At 39.1% G+C, this 15370-nt stretch overlaps 1 protein-coding gene and 1 long non-coding RNA gene across 5 annotated transcripts in view; both read left to right on the top strand.

Annotated features, from left to right (window-relative positions):
- The window catches only part of PRMT1 (protein arginine methyltransferase 1), a 31150-nt gene that overhangs the window by 13322 nt on the left and 2458 nt on the right, over positions 1-15370 (top strand). For all 4 annotated transcript variants that reach the window (XM_041713016.2, XM_041713017.2, XM_041713015.2 and 1 more), the window contains 6 exons: positions 750-813; positions 2407-2549; positions 7951-8038; positions 9688-9803; positions 11460-11610; positions 14835-14956. In XM_041713016.2, coding sequence (XP_041568950.2) covers positions 750-813; positions 2407-2549; positions 7951-8038; positions 9688-9803; positions 11460-11610; positions 14835-14956 — 684 coding nt within the window. The remainder of the gene's footprint in view (positions 1-749; positions 814-2406; positions 2550-7950; positions 8039-9687; positions 9804-11459; positions 11611-14834; positions 14957-15370) is intronic.
- LOC140681602 (uncharacterized) lies at positions 12249-14206 on the top strand. The gene is made up of 2 exons (XR_012052650.1): positions 12249-12305; positions 14174-14206. It is a non-coding gene; the product is annotated as an uncharacterized lncRNA (long non-coding RNA).

The following is a 15370-nucleotide window of genomic DNA, read 5'->3' as shown; positions in this document are numbered from 1 at the left end:
GACGTGGGCAGTGGCACCGGGATCCTCTGCATGTTCGCTGCTAAAGCCGGGGCCAGGAGAGTTATTGGGGTAAATTTGGGCGATTTTGGGTCACTTTGTGTAATTTTGTGTAATTTTGGGGCAGTTTGTGTCATTTTGGGCAGTTTTGGGGAGAGTTTGGGGCAGTTTTGGGTCCCAGGGGGTGTCTGGGATGGATTTGGCGTTTTTGGGGTGGATTTTGTGGATTTTGGGTTGGATTTTGGTGGTTTTGGGGCGAATTTTGGTGATTTTGGGGTCCCAGGGAGTGTCTAGGATGGATTTTGGGGTTTTTGGGGTGGATTTTGGTAATTTTGGGGTCTCAGGGGGTACCTAGGATGGATTTTGGGGATTTTGAGTTAGATTTTGGGGTTTTTTGGGTGGATTTTTGGTGATTTTGGTGTCCCAGGTGGTGCCTGGGATGGATTTTAGGGTTTTGGGGTGGATTTTATAGGTTTTGGGTTGTACTTTGGGATTTTTGGGGTGGATTTTGGCATTTTTAGGGTGGATTTTTGGTGATTTTGGGGTCCCAGGGGGTGCCTAGGATAGATTTGGGGTTTTTGGGGTGGATTTTGGGGTGGATTTTGGTGATTTTGGGTTGTATTTTGGGGGTTTTGGGGTGGATTTTTGGTGATTTTGGGGTCCCTGGGGTGCCTAGGATGGATTTTGGGTTTTTGGGGTGGATTTTGGGGTGGATTTTGGGGATTTTGGGGTCACTGACACCCCTCCCCCAGATCGAGTGCTCCAGCATCTCCGACTACGCCGTCAAGATCGTCAAGGCCAACAAACTGGACCACGGTGAGAGCCCCAAAATGCCCCAGAATCACCCCAAAATAACCCCCAATAAATCCCTAAAAAATCTCCCCAAAATCCCAAAAAAATCTCCCCAAAAAACCTCTAAAAAATCTCCCCCCCAAAAAAACCCAAAAAAAATCACAAAAACATCCCCCAAGAATCCACCAAAAACCTCTAAAGATTTTTTTAAAAATCTCAAGAAAAAAAAAAATTCTCAAAAAAATCCCTTAAAAAAAAACTCTAAAGAAACCTCAAAAAATCCCCAAAGAAACCTCACAAAAATAAAAAAAAACCCCCAAAAAATCCCCCAAACGAACCCCATAAACCTCTAAAAAAATCCCAAAAAAACCCTAAAAACCACCAAAAATCTCTAAAAAATCCCCCAAAAACCTCTAAAAAACACCAAAAAACCTGTAAAAATCCCAAAGAAAACCCAAAAAACCCCTCAAAACCTCCCCCAAATGAACCCCATAAAACTCTAAAAAAAATCCCAAAAAAACCGTAAAAAAACACCAAACATCTCTAAAAAATCGCCCAAAAAATCTCTAAAAAACCCCAAAAAACCTCTAAAAATAAAAAAAACTCTAAAAAAATCTAAAAATCCCCCAAATGAACCCCATAAACCTTTAAAAAATTCCCAAAAAATACCTAAAAAACCAGCAAAAATCCCTAAAAAACATCTAAAAATCCCAAAAAACACACACTAAAAAAAACCCCAGAAAACCTCTAAAAACCCCTCAAAAAAACCTCTAAAAAAACCCCCAAAAAACCTCTAAAAACCCCAAAGAAAACTCAAAAAAATACCCTGAAAAAATCCCCCAAATGAACCCCATAAACCTCAAAAAAATCCCCCAAAAAACCCCTAAAAATCCCCAAAAAACATCTAAAAATCCCCCCAAAAACCTCTAAAAAAATCCCAAAAAAAAACCCAAAAAAATCCCCCAAATGAACCCCATAAACCTCTAAAAAATCCCCCAAAAAAAAACCCTGAAATACCATCAAAAATCCCTAAAAAATTCCCAAAAAACCCCTAAAAAATCCTCAAAAACCCTCTAAAAACCCCCCAAAAAACCTCTAAAAAAATCCCAAAAAAAACCCCAAAAATCCCCCAAATGAACCCCATAAACCTCTAAAAAAATCCCAAAAAGACCTGTAAAAACCACCAAAAATCTCTAAAAAATCCCAAAAAATCTCTAAAAAACTCCAAAAAACCTCTAAAAAAAAACTCTAAAAATCCCAAAAAAACTTCCAAAAATCCCCAAAAAAACTCTAAAAATCCCATAAACACACACAAAAAAAAACCAAAAAACAGAAAATGTCTAAAAATCCCCCAAAAAAACCCTCGAAAAATCCCCCAAAAAAACCCTCTGAAACCCCCCCAAAAAACCTCAAAAAATCCCCCAAATGAACCCCATAAACCTCTAAAAAATTCCCAAAAAAAAACCTAAAAACCACCAAAAACCCTAAAAAATCCCCAAAAAACCTCAAAAAATCCCCCAAACCCCTCTAAAACCCCCCCAAAAAACCCCAAAAAATTCCCTGTACCCCCCCTAACCCCGTAATTCCGTGATTTTCCATTTTTTCCCGTTTTTCCAGTGGTTTCCATCATCAAGGGGAAGGTGGAGGAGGTGGAGCTGCCGGTGGAGAAGGTCGACATCATCATCAGCGAGTGGATGGGCTACTGCCTCTTCTACGAGTCCATGCTCAACACCGTCATCTACGCCCGCGACAAGTGGCTGGTGAGCCCCAAAATCCCGGGAATTCACCCCAAAAATCCCGGGGATTCACCCCAAAAATCCCGGGAATATTCCCCGAAATCCTCAGGAACCGGAGCGCAAAAATGTCCCACAGCGGTGCCTTGAAAGGGTTAAAAAATCTGAATTATGGACAAAAATCACAATGAAAACCCAGAGAGACCAAAATCCCAGGGATTCACCCCAAAAATCCCGGGGATTCACCCCAAAAATCCCGGGAATATTCCCCGAAATCCCCAGGAACCGGAGCGCAAAAATGTCCCCGGGCGGTGCCTTGAAAGGGTTAAAAAATCTGAATTGTTGATAAAAATAGCAATGAAAATGCATCCTAAAATCCCGGGAATTCACCCCAAAAATCCCGGGGATTCACCCCAAAAATTCCCGGGAATTCACCCCAAAAATCCCGGGAATATTCCCCGAAATCCTCGGGAACCGGAGCTCAAAAATGTCCCCGGGCGGTGCCTTGAAAGGGTTAAAAAATCTGAATTATTGACAAAAATCGCAATGAAAATGAACCCAGAGAGCTCCAAAATCCCGGGGATTCACCCCAAAAATCCCGGGAATATTCCCTGAAATCCCCGGGAACCGGAGCGCAAAAATGTCCCCGGAGCGGTGTCTTGAAAGGGTTAAAAAATCTGAATTATGGACAAAAATCGCAATTAAAATGGACCCAGAGTGGCCCAAAATCCCGGGAATTTACCCCAGAAATCCCGGGGATTCACCCCAAAAATCCCGGGAATTCATCCCAAAAATCCCGGGAATATTCCCCGAAATCCCCGGGAACCGGAGCGCAAAAATGTCCCCGGGAGCTGCCATGAAAGGGTTAAAAAATCTGAATTATGTGGGTCTTAAATTCACCCAGAGAGCCCCAAAATCCCGGGGATTCACCCCAAAAATCCCGGGAATTCACCCCAAAAATCCCGGGAATTCACCCCAAAAATCCCGGGAATATTCCCCAAAATCCTCAGGAACCAGAGCTCAAAAATGTCCCGGAGTGGTGCCTTGAAAGGGTTAAAAAATCTGAATTGTTGATAAAAATAGCAATGAAAATGCATCCTAAAATCCCAGGAATTCACCCCAAAAATCCCGGGGGTTCACCCCAAAAATCCCGGGAGTATTCCCCGAAATCCCCAGGAACCGGAGCTCAAAAATGTCCCGGAGCGGTGCCGTGAAAGGGTTAAAAAATCTGAATTATAGACAAAAATCGTGATGAAAATGAACCCAAAGAGCCCCAAAATCCCGGGGATTCACCCCAAAAATCCCGGGAATATTCCCCCAAATCCTCAGGAACCGGAGCTCAAAAATGTCCCAGAGCGGAGCCTTGAAAGGGTTAAAAAATGTGAAATATGTGGGTCTTAAATTCACCCAGAGAGCCCCAAAAATCCCGGGGATTCACCCCAGAAATCCCAGGGATTCACCCCAAAATCCCGGGAATTCACCCCAAAAATCCCGGGAATGTTCCCCAAAATCCTCAGGAACCGGAGCTCAAAAATGTCCCCGGGAGCTGCCTTGAAAGGGTTAAAAAATCTGAATTATTGACAAAAATCGCAATGAAAATGGACCCAGAGTGGCCCAAAATCCTGGAAATTCACCCCAAAAATCACGGGAATTCACCCCAAAAATCCCGGGGGTTCACCCCAAAAGTCCCGGGAATATTCCCCGAAATCCTCAGGAACCGGAGCGCAAAAATGTCCCACAGCGGTGCCTTGAAAGGGTTAAAAAATCTGAATTGTTGATAAAAATAGCAATGAAAATGAACCCAGAGAGCCCCAAAATCCCGGAAATTCATCCCAAAAATCCCAGGGATTCATCCCAAAAATCCCGGGAATTCACCCCAAAAATCCCGGGAATTCACCCCAAAAATCCCGGGAATTCATCCCAAAAATCCTGGAAATTCACCCCAAAAATCCTGGGAATATTCCCCGAAATCCTGGAAATTTACCCCAAAAATCCCCAGGATTCACCCCAAAATCCCGGGAATTCACCCCAAAAATCCTGGGAATTCACCCCAAAAATCCCGGGGATTCACCCCAAAAATCCCGGGAATATTCCCCGAAATCCTCAGGAACCGGAGCTCAAAAATGTCCCCGGGCGGTGCCGTGAAAGGGTTAAAAAATCTGAATTATGAATAAAAATCAAAATGAAAATGAGCCCAAAGCGGCCCAAAATCCTGGAAATTCATCCCAAAAATCCCAGGAATTCACCCCAAAAATCCCAGGAATTCACCCCAAAAATCCCGGGAATTCACACCTAAAATCCCATTAATTCACCCTAAAAATCCCAGGATTTCACCCCAAAAATCCCGGGGATTCACCCCGAAAATCCAGAGAATTCACCCCAAAAATCCCCGGGAATATTCCCTAAAAAATGGGGGATTTTTCCCATTAAAATTTGGGGTATTTCCCCCAAAATTCCCAATAAAACCTGGGATTTTTCTCACGAAAACCTGGGATTTTCCCATTAAATTTTGGGATTTTTCCCAGTAAAATTCAGAATAATTCCCATTTAATTTTGGTATTTTTCCCATTAAATTTTGGGAATTTTCCCAGTAAAATCCTGGGATTTTTCCCAATAAAATTTGGAATTTTTCCCAATAAAATTCAGAATAATTCACAATAAAACCTGGTATTTTCCCCTATAAAATCCGTAATAATTCCCAGTAAACCCCGGGATTTTTCCCAATAAATTTGGGGGATTTTTCCCATTAAATTTGGGGATTTTTCCCATTAAATGTTGGGGATTTTTCCCAATAAATTTGGGGATTTTTCCCATTAAATTTGGTGGATTTTTCCCAATAAATTTGGAGATTTTTCCCATTAAATTTTGGGAATATTCCCAGTAAAAACCTGGGATTTTTCCCATTAAATTTGGGGGATTTTTCCCATTAAATGTGGGGATTTTTCCCATTAAATGTGGGGATTTTTCCCATTAAATTTTGGAAATATTCCCAGTAAAAACCCGGGATTTTTCCCAATAAAACCTGGGATTTTTTCCCAATAAAAGCAGGGATAATTCCCATTAATTTTGGGATTTTTCCCATTACAATTTGGGATTTTTCCCACTAAAACCTGGAATTTTCCCCGCTAAAATTGGGGAATTTTCCCAATAAAACCTGGGATTTTTCCTATTAAAATCTGGGATTTTTTCCCAATAAAATTCAAAATAATTCCCGGTAAAACCCGGGATTTTTCCCACTAAATTTTGGGGATTTTTCCCATTAAATTTTGGGATTTTTCCCACTAAAATTTGGGATTTTTTCCACTAAAATTTGGGATTTTTCCCGTTTTCCAGAGCCCGTCAGGGCTGATTTTCCCGGACCGCGCCGTTCCATGCCGGGGATTTTCCCATCAAATTTTGGGAATAGTCCCATTAATTTTGGGATTTTTCCCGCTAAAACTCGGATTTTTCCCAATAAAACCTGGGATAATTCCCATTTAATTTTGGGATTTTTCCCAATAAAACCTGGGATTTTTCCCAATAAAACCTGGGATTTTTCCCATTAAATTTTGGGATTTTTCCCACTAAAATTTGGGATTTTCCCGTTTTCCAGAGCCCGTCGGGGCTGATTTTCCCGGACTGCGCCATTCCATGTCGGGATTTTTCCCATTAAATTTTGGGATTTTTCCCTATAAAAACTGGGATTTTTCCCAATAAAACCTGGGATTTTTCCCATTTGATTTTGGTATTTTTCCCATTAAATTTCGGGATTTTTTCCCGATAAAATTCGTGACTTTTCCCAATAAAATTCAGAATAAATCACAATAAAACCTGGGAATTTTCCCTATAAAATCTGGAATAATTCCCACTAAAACCCGGGATTTTTCCCACTAAATTTTGGGAATATTCCCAGTAAAAACCTGGGATTTTTCCCAATAAAAGCTGGGATAATTCCCATTAATTTTGGGATTTTTCCCAATAAAACCTGGGATAATTCCCATTAATTTTGGGAATATTCCCGGTAAAAAGGTGGGATTTTTCCCAATAAAACCTGGGATAATTCCCACTTAATTTTGGGATTTTTCCCATTAAATTTTGGGAATATTCCCAGTAAAAACTTGGGATTTTTCCCACTAAAATTCAGAATAAATCAGAATAAAATCTGGCATTTTCCCCTATAAAATCCGTAATAATTCCCATTAAATTTGGGGGATTTTTCCCATTAAATTGGGGGATTTTTCCCATTAAATTTGGGGGATTTTTCCCACCAAAATTTGGGAATATTCCCATTAATTTCTGGGATTTTTCCCATTAAATTTTGGGATTTTTCCCACTAAAATTTGGGATTTTCCCGTTTTCCAGAGCCCGTCGGGGCTGATTTTCCTGGACCGCGCCGTTCCATGTCGGGGTTTTTCCCATCAAATTTTGGGAATATTCCCAGTAAAAAATGGGGATTTTTGCCAATAAAACCTGGGATTTTTCCCAATAAATTTTGGGATTTTTCCCAATAATTTTGGGATTTTTTTCCTCAGTAAAAACCTGGGATTTTTCCCAATAAAACCTGGGATAATTCTCATTTATTTTGGGATTTTTCCCAATAAAACCTGGGATAATTCCCATTAATTTTGGGATTTTTTCCCAGTAAAAACCGGGGATTTTTCCCAATAAAATTCGGGATTTTTCCCAATAAAATTCAGAATAAATCAGAATAAAATCTGGAATAATTCCCGGTAAAACCCGGGATTTTTCCCACTAAATTTTGGGAATATTCCCATTAAATTTTGGGGATTTTTCCCATTAAATTTTGGGATTTTTCCCACTAAAATTTGGGATTTTCCCGTTTTCCAGAGCCCGCAGGGGCTGATTTTCCCGGACCGCGCCGTTTCAGGTCGGGGTTTTTCCCATCAAATTTTGGGAATATTCCCAGTAAAAAATGGGGATTTTTGCCAATAAAACCTGGGATAATTCCCATTAATTTTGGGATTTTTTTTCCAGTAAAAACCTGGGATTTTTCCCAATAAAACCTGGGATTTTTCCCATTAAATTTTGGGAATATTCCCAGTAAAAAAGATGTGATTTTTCCCATAAATTTTGGGATTTTTCCCCAGTAAAAACCTGGGATTTTTCCCAATAAAAGCCAGGATAATTCCCATTAATTTTGGGATTTTTTTCCCAATAAAAACCTGGGATTTTTCCCGTTAAAACCTGGGATTTTTCCCATTAAATTTTGGGAATATTCCCTGTAAAAACCTGTGATTTTTCCCAATAAAAACCTGGAATTTTTCCCAATAAAATTCAGAATAAATCAGAATAAAATCTGGTATTTTCTCCTATAAAATCTGTAATAATTCCCACTAAATTTTGGGAATATTCCCATTAATTTCTGGGATTTTTCCCATTAAATTTTGGGATTTTCCCCACTAAAATTTGGATTTTTCCCGTTTTCCAGAGCCCGTCGGGGCTGATTTTCCCGGACCGCGCCACTCTCTACGTCACGGCCATCGAGGACCGGCAGTACAAGGACTACAAAATCCACTGTGAGATTTGGGATGAATTTGGGGCTTTTTGGGAAAATTCGGGTTTTTTTATTTTTGAGGATTTTGGGGGTTTTTTTGGAGTTTTTTGGGGGTTTGGGGGGATTTTTGGGGATTTTTTTCAGATTTTTTGGGGATTTTTTTCGAATTTTTTGGGAATTTTTTGAGGATTTTTGGGGTATTTTCTGGAGGTTTTTTGGGAGTTTGGGGGGATTTTTTGGGGATTTTTTTCAGATTTTTTAGGAATTTATTTTGAGGATTTTTGGAGGTTTTTTTGAGGGAATTTGGGGGGATTTTTTGGGAGATTTTTTTGGGGATTTTTTCAAAATTTTCAGGAATTTTTTTCTGAGGATTTTTGGAGGGTTTTTTGGGGGGATTTTGAGGGGTTTTGGGGGGATTTTTGGGGATTTTTTTCAGATTTTTGGGGAATTTTTTGAGGATTTTTGGGGTATTTTTTGGAGGTTTTTTTGGGGGATTTTTTTGGGGATTTTTTCAAAATTTTCAGGATTTTTTTTTGAGGATTTTTGGAGTTTTTTTGGGGGGATTTTGAGGGGGTTTGGGGGGATTTTTGGGGATTTTTTTCAGATTTTTGGGGAATTTTTTGAGGATTTTTGGGGTATTTTTTGGAGGTTTTTTTGGGGGGTTTGAGAGGGTTTGGAGGGATTGGGGATTTTTTAAAGATTTTTTGGCATTTTTTTGAGGATTTTTGGAGGTTTTTTTGAGGGGGGTTTGGAGGGGATTTTTTGGGAGATTTTTTGGGGGATTTTTTCCAAAATTTTCGGGAATTTTTTCGAGAATTTTTAGAGGGTTTTTTGAGGATTTTGAGGGGATTTAGGGGGAATTTTGGGGTTTTTTGGGTGGTTTTGGAGGTTTTTATCAGGGATTATTTGGGGGATTTTTTGGGGGACTTTGGGAGGATTTTTTGGAGGATTTTTTTGGGGAATTTCCAGGAATTTTGGAGGATTTTTTTGGGGGGGGGATTTTTCAGGGAATTTTTTGGGAATTTTGGGGATTTTCCCATTTTTTGGGGTTTCTTGTTGGTAATTTTCTCATTTTTTGGATTTTTTTTAGTGGGAATTCCCATTTTTTGGTGTTTGTTTAGTGGGAATTTTCCCATTTTTGGTGGATTTTTTGGTGTGAATTTCCCCATTTTTGGGGTATTTTTTTCAGTGGGAACTTTCCCATTATTTAGGTGGGAACTTTCCCATTTTTTGGGTGTGAACTTTCCCAATTTTGGGTGGGAACTTTCCCATTTTTTGGTGTTTGTTTAGTGGGAATTTTCCCATTTTTTGGGTGGGAATTTTCCCATTTTTTGGTGTTTGTTTAGTGGGAATTTTCCCATTTTTGGGGAATTTTTTGGTGGAAATTTCCCAGTTTTTGGGGGGATTTTTTTCAGTGGGAACTTTCCCATTTTTTTGGGTGGGAACTTTCCCATTTTTGGTGGATTTTTTGGTGGAAATTTCCCATTTTTGGGGAATTTTTTGTGGGAATTTTCCCATTTTTGGGGAATTTTTTGGTGGGAATTTCCCCTTTTTTGGGGAATTTTCCCATGGGAACTTTCCCATTTTTTGGGTGGGAACTTTCCCATTATTTTGGGTTTTAACTTTCCCATTTTTGGTTGATTTTCCCAAATTTTGCCTTTTTCTGCCCAGGGTGGGAGAACGTCTACGGCTTCGACATGTCGTGCATCAAGGACGTGGCCATCAAAGAGCCCCTGGTGGACGTGGTGGACCCCAAGCAGCTGGTGACCAACGCCTGCCTCATCAAGGTAGCCCAAAATTGCCCAAAATCACACTAATTTGCCCCAAAATTCCAAAAATTAAAAAACCCCCAAAAAAACGGGGAAAAAAACCCAAAAAATAACCAAAAAATCGAAAAAAAACCACAAAAAAATCTCAGATTTATCCCCAAAATCCCGACCAACACCTGCCTCATCAAGGTAGCCCAAAATTGCCCAAAATCCCACTAATTTGCCCCAAAATTCCAACCGTTAAAAAAAACCCCAAAAAAATCACAAAAAAATCGAAAAAACCCCAAAAATATCCTAAAAAACCCCCCAAAAAATCTCAAATTTATCCCCAAAATCCCGACCAACGCCTGCCTCATTGAGGTAGCCCAAAATTGCCCAAAATCCCCCAAATTTGCCCCAAAATTCCGACAGTTAAAAAAAAAACCGAAAAATACCCAAAAAATAAAAAAAAACCAAAAAATATCCCAAAAAATCTCAAATTTATCCCCAAAATCCCCACCAACACCTGCCTCATCGAGGTAGCCCAAAATTGCCCAAATTAGCCCAAAATTAGCCCAAAAATTAAAAAAGAAAAAAATAAAAAAAAAATTCCCAATTTTTTTTCTCCCCAATTTTCTCCCTTTTTTCCCTTTTTTTCACCATTTTTAACCCCATTTTCCCCATTTTTTCCACCAATTTTTCCCATTTTTTCACCGGTTTTCCACATTTTTTCACCATTTTTATAATTCTTCCCAAATTTTCGGTTTTTCTCCCCAGAAAGTCGAGGAACTGGTTTGGGGTTGATTTTGGGTCCTTTCAGGCCATTTTTAAACCAGATTTTCTCCATTTTTTCACCGATTTTCACCATTTTTTCACCGATTTTCACCATTTTTTCACCGATTTTCCCCATTTTTTATCATTTTTCCCAAAATCTCCGTTTTTCTCCCCAGGAAGTGGACATCTACACGGTGAAGGTGGAGGAGTTGGTTTGGGGTTGATTTTGGGTCCTTTCAGGCCATTTTCAACCCCATTTTCTCCATTTTTTCACCGATTTTCACCATTTTTTCACCATTTTTTCACCAATTTTCTCCATTTTTTCACCATTTTTTATAATTTTTCCCAAATTCTCGGTTTTTCTCCCCAGGAATTGGACATCCACACGGTGAAGGTGGAGGAGCTGGGATTGGGGTCCTTTCAGGCCATTTTTAACCCCATTTTCTCCATTTTAAAGCCATTTTTTCACCAATTTTCACCATTTTTTCACCGATTTTCCCCATTTTTTCACCATTTTTTATAATTTTCCCCAAATTCTCCGTTTTTCTCCCCAGAAATTCGAGGAGTTGGTTTGGAGTTAATTTTGGGTCCTTTCAGGCCATTTTTAACCCCATTTTCTCCATTTTAAAGCCATTTTTTCACCGATTTTCACCATTTTTTCACCGATTTTCACCATTTTTTCACCATTTTTTCACCGATTTCCTCCAGGTTTTCACAATTTTTTTTAATTTTTCCCAAATTCTCGGTTTTTCTCCCCAGGAAGTGGACATCTACACGGTGAAGGTGGAGGAGTTGGGATTGGGGTCATTTCAGGCCATTTTTAACCCGTTTTTCTCCATTTTTTCACTGATTTTCCCCATTTTTTCACCGATTTTCCACATTTTTTTTAATTTTTCCCAAAATCTCCGTTTTTCTCCCCAGGAAGTGGACATCTACACGGTGAAGGTGGAGGAGTTGACCTTCACGGCGCCGTTCTGCCTTCAGGTGAAGCGCAACGATTACGTCCACGCGCTGGTGGCCTATTTCAACATCGAGTTCACGCGCTGCCACAAGAGAACCGGCTTCTCCACCAGTAATTTGGGGCAAAAAACACGAATTTTGGGCAATTTGGGAAATTTGGGAATTTTTTGGGATTTTTTGGGTGGTTTTTAGGGGTTTTTTTGTGGTTTTTTGGGGATTTTTGGGTGGTTTTCTGTCCCACTTCAACATCGAGTTCACATGTTGCCATAAGCCCAGCGGCTTCTCCAGTAGGAATTTGGGGCAAAAAAAGCAAATTTTGGGCAATTTGGGATTTTTGGGAATTTTTTGGGATTTTTTAGGGCCGTTTTTTTGGGATTTTTTTGGGGATTTTTTTGGGATTTTTCTGTCCCACTTCAACATCGAGTTCAGGCGCTGCCACAAGAGAAGCGGCTTCTCCACCAGTAATTTGGGGCAAAAAACGCGAATTTTGGGCAATTTGGGATTTTTGGGAATTTTTTGGGATTTTTTGGGTGGCTTTTAGGGGATTTTTTGGGGATTTTTTGGGATTTTTCAGTCCCACTTCAACATCGAGTTCACGCGCTGCCACAAGAGAACCGGCTTCTCCACCAGTAATTTGGGGCAAAAAACGCAAATTTTGGGCAATTTGGGATTTTTGGGAATTTTTTGGGATTTTTTTAGGGGTTTTTAGGGGGTTTTTTGTGATTTTTTAGTGATTTTTTGGGGTTTTTCTGTCCTATTTCAACATCGAGTTCACGCGCTGCCACAAGAGAACCGGCTTCTCCACCAGTAATTTGGGGCAAAAAACGCAAATTTTGGGCAATTTGGGATTTTTGGGAATTTTTTGGGATTTTTTTGGTGGTTTTTAGGGGATTTTTTGGGGATTTTTCTGTCCCACTTCAACATCGAGTTCACGCGCTGCCACAAGAGAACCGGCTTCTCCACCAGTAATTTGGGGCAAAAAACGCAAATTTTGGGCAATTTGGGATTTTTGGGAATTTTTTGGGATTTTTTTGTGGGTTTTTAGGGGTTTTTTTGTGGTTTTTTGGGGGTTTTTCTGTCTCATTTCAACATCGAGTTCACGCGCTGCCACAAGAGAACCGGCTTCTCCACCAGTAATTTGGGGCAAAAAACGCAAATTTTGGGCAGTTTGGGATTTTTGGGAATTTTTTGGGATTTTTTTGGTGGTTTTTTTGGGGGTTTTTTTGGGATTTTTCTGTCCCATTTCAACATCGAGTTCAGGCACTGCCACAAGCCCAGCGGCTTCTCCACCAGTAATTTGGGGCAAAAAACGCAAATTTTGGGCAATTTGGGATTTTTGGGAATTTTTGGGGATTTTTTAGGGGTTTTTTTGGGGATTTTTTGGGGATTTTTTTGGGGATTTTTCTGTCCCATTTCAACATCGAGTTCAGACACTGCCACAAGAGAACCGGCTTCTCCACCAGTAATTTGGGGCAAAAAACGCAAATTTTGGGCAATTTGGGATTTTTGGGAATTTTTTCGGATTTTTTTGAGGGGATTTTAGGGTTTTTTTTGGGGATTTTTTGGGGATTTTTCTGTCCTATTTCAACATCGAGTTCACGCGCTGCCACAAGAGAAGCGGCTTCTCCACCAGTAATTTGGGGCAAAAAACGCAAATTTTGGGCAATTTGGGAAATTTGGGAATTTTTGGGGATTTTTTTGGGGGTTTTTAGGGGCTTTTTTGGGATTTTTTGGGGTTTTTTGGGGATTTTTCTGTCCCACTTCAACATCGAGTTCAGACACTGCCACAAGAGAACCGGCTTCTCCACCAGTAATTTGGGGCAAAAAACGCAAATTTTGGGCAATTTGGGATTTTTGGGAATTTTTTGGGATTTTTTGGGTGGTTTTTAGGGGATTTTTTGGGATTTTTTTGGGGTTTTTCTGTCCCACTTCAACATCGATTTCAGGTCCTGCCACAAGAGAACCGGCTTCTCCACCAGTAATTTGGGGCAAAAAACGCAAATTTTGGGCAATTTGGGAAATTTGGGATTTTTTGGGAATTTTTTGAGCGTTGTTTTGGGCATTTTGATGAAATTTTTGGTGGGTTTTTTGGGTCTTTTTTGGGGGGTTTTGGGGTTTTTTTGGGGGTTTTGGGGTTTTTTTAAGGGAAAAACCGCTGAAAAGGGAGGAAAAAGGGAAAAAAAAAGAAAAAATATCAGGGAAAAAGAGATTAAAAAATGCTGAAAAAAATAGCAGAAAATGGGAGTAAAAGGGGTAAAAAATAGCTCAAAAAATCAGAAAAAAAAGCTAAAAAATTCAGAAAAAATAGCTCAAAATCAGAAAAAATGCTAAAAAATCAGAGAAAAATGCTAAAAAATTCAGAAAAAATAGCTGAAAAAATCAGAAAAAAATGCGAAAAAATCAGAAAAAAATAGCTAAATAATCAGAAAAAAATTTGCTAAAAATTCAGAAAAAAATGAAAAAAACTCAGAAAAAAATTGCTAAAAAATAAAAAAAAAAGCTAAAAAATCAGAAAAAAATAGCTAAAAATTAGGAAAAAAATGCTAAAAATTCAGAAAAAAATAGCTAAAAAATCAGAAAAAAATGCTAAAATTCAGAGTAAAAAGCAGGGCGGTTTTCCCTGATTTTGGGGTTGATTTTGGGGTGAATTTGGCTGATTTTGGGCGATTTTCCAGGCCCCGAGTCGCCGTACACGCACTGGAAACAAACCGTGTTCTACATGGAGGGAAAAACAGCCGAAAAATGGGGGGAAAAAGTGAAAAAATCAGGGGAAAAGGGATTAAAAATGCTGAAAAAAATACTGAAAAAAACCAGCAAAAATTGGGGAGGAAATAGCTCAAAAAATAGCTAAAATTCAGAAAAAAATAGCTAAAAAATCAGAAAAAAATCAGAAAAAATTTCAGAGAAAAATAGCTAAAAAATGAGAAAAAATGCTAAAAAATCCGAAAAAATAGCTAAAAAATCAGAAAAAATAACTAAAAAATCAGGAAAAAATAGCTAAAAAATCAGAAAAAAATGCTAAAAAATCAGAAAAAAATGAAAATAACTCAGAAAAAAAATAGCCAAAAAATCAGAAAAAATTGCCAAAAACTTCAGAATAAAATGCGAAAAAATCAGAAAAAATAGGTAAAAAATCAGAAAAAAATAGCTAAAAAATCAGAAAAAAAATAGCAAAAAAATCAGAAAAAAATAGCTAAAAAATAAGAAAAAAATGCTAAAAACTCAGTGTAAAAAACTAAAAAAAAGGGATAAAAGGCAGGGTGGGTTCCCCTGATTTGGAGGTAATTTTGGGTTGATTTTTGGGGTGAATTTGGCTGATTTTGGGTGATTTTCCAGGCCCCGAGTCGCCGTACACGCACTGGAAACAAACCGTGTTCTACATGGAGGAGTACCTGACGGTGAAGAGCGGAGAGGAAATTTTCGGCACCATCACCATGAAACCCAACGCCAAAAACAACGTGAGGCGCCCCCGACCTCGGATTTGGGGATTTTTGGGGGTTTTTGGGGAGTTTTGGGGGTTTTTTGGAGTTTTTTCTGAGGTTTTTTGGGTTTTTTTTTTTCCATTTAAATTTTTGGAGTTTTTTGGGAGTTTTTGGGGGTTTTTGGGTTTTTTTCAGGGGTTTTTGGGGGTTTTTTTCCATTTAAATTTTGGGTTATGGCGAGTTTTGGGTTTGGAGACCCAAAATTGGGGGTTCTGACCCAAAATTGGGGGATTCTGACCCAAAATTTGGGACATTCTGACCCAAAATTGGGACATTCTGACCCAAAATTGGGACATTCTGACCCATAATTGGAGTTTGGAGACCCAAAATTGGGGTTTGGAGACCCAAAATTGGTGTTTGGGATCCAAAATTTGGAGGTTCTGACCAAAA

This window comes from Taeniopygia guttata, chromosome 37 (assembly GCF_048771995.1).
Source record: "Taeniopygia guttata chromosome 37, bTaeGut7.mat, whole genome shotgun sequence".
In the NCBI taxonomy this organism is placed as follows: Eukaryota; Metazoa; Chordata; class Aves; order Passeriformes; family Estrildidae; genus Taeniopygia; species Taeniopygia guttata.
Note: the sequence above shows the minus strand (reverse complement) of the source record. Positions and strands in the feature narration are given on the sequence as shown.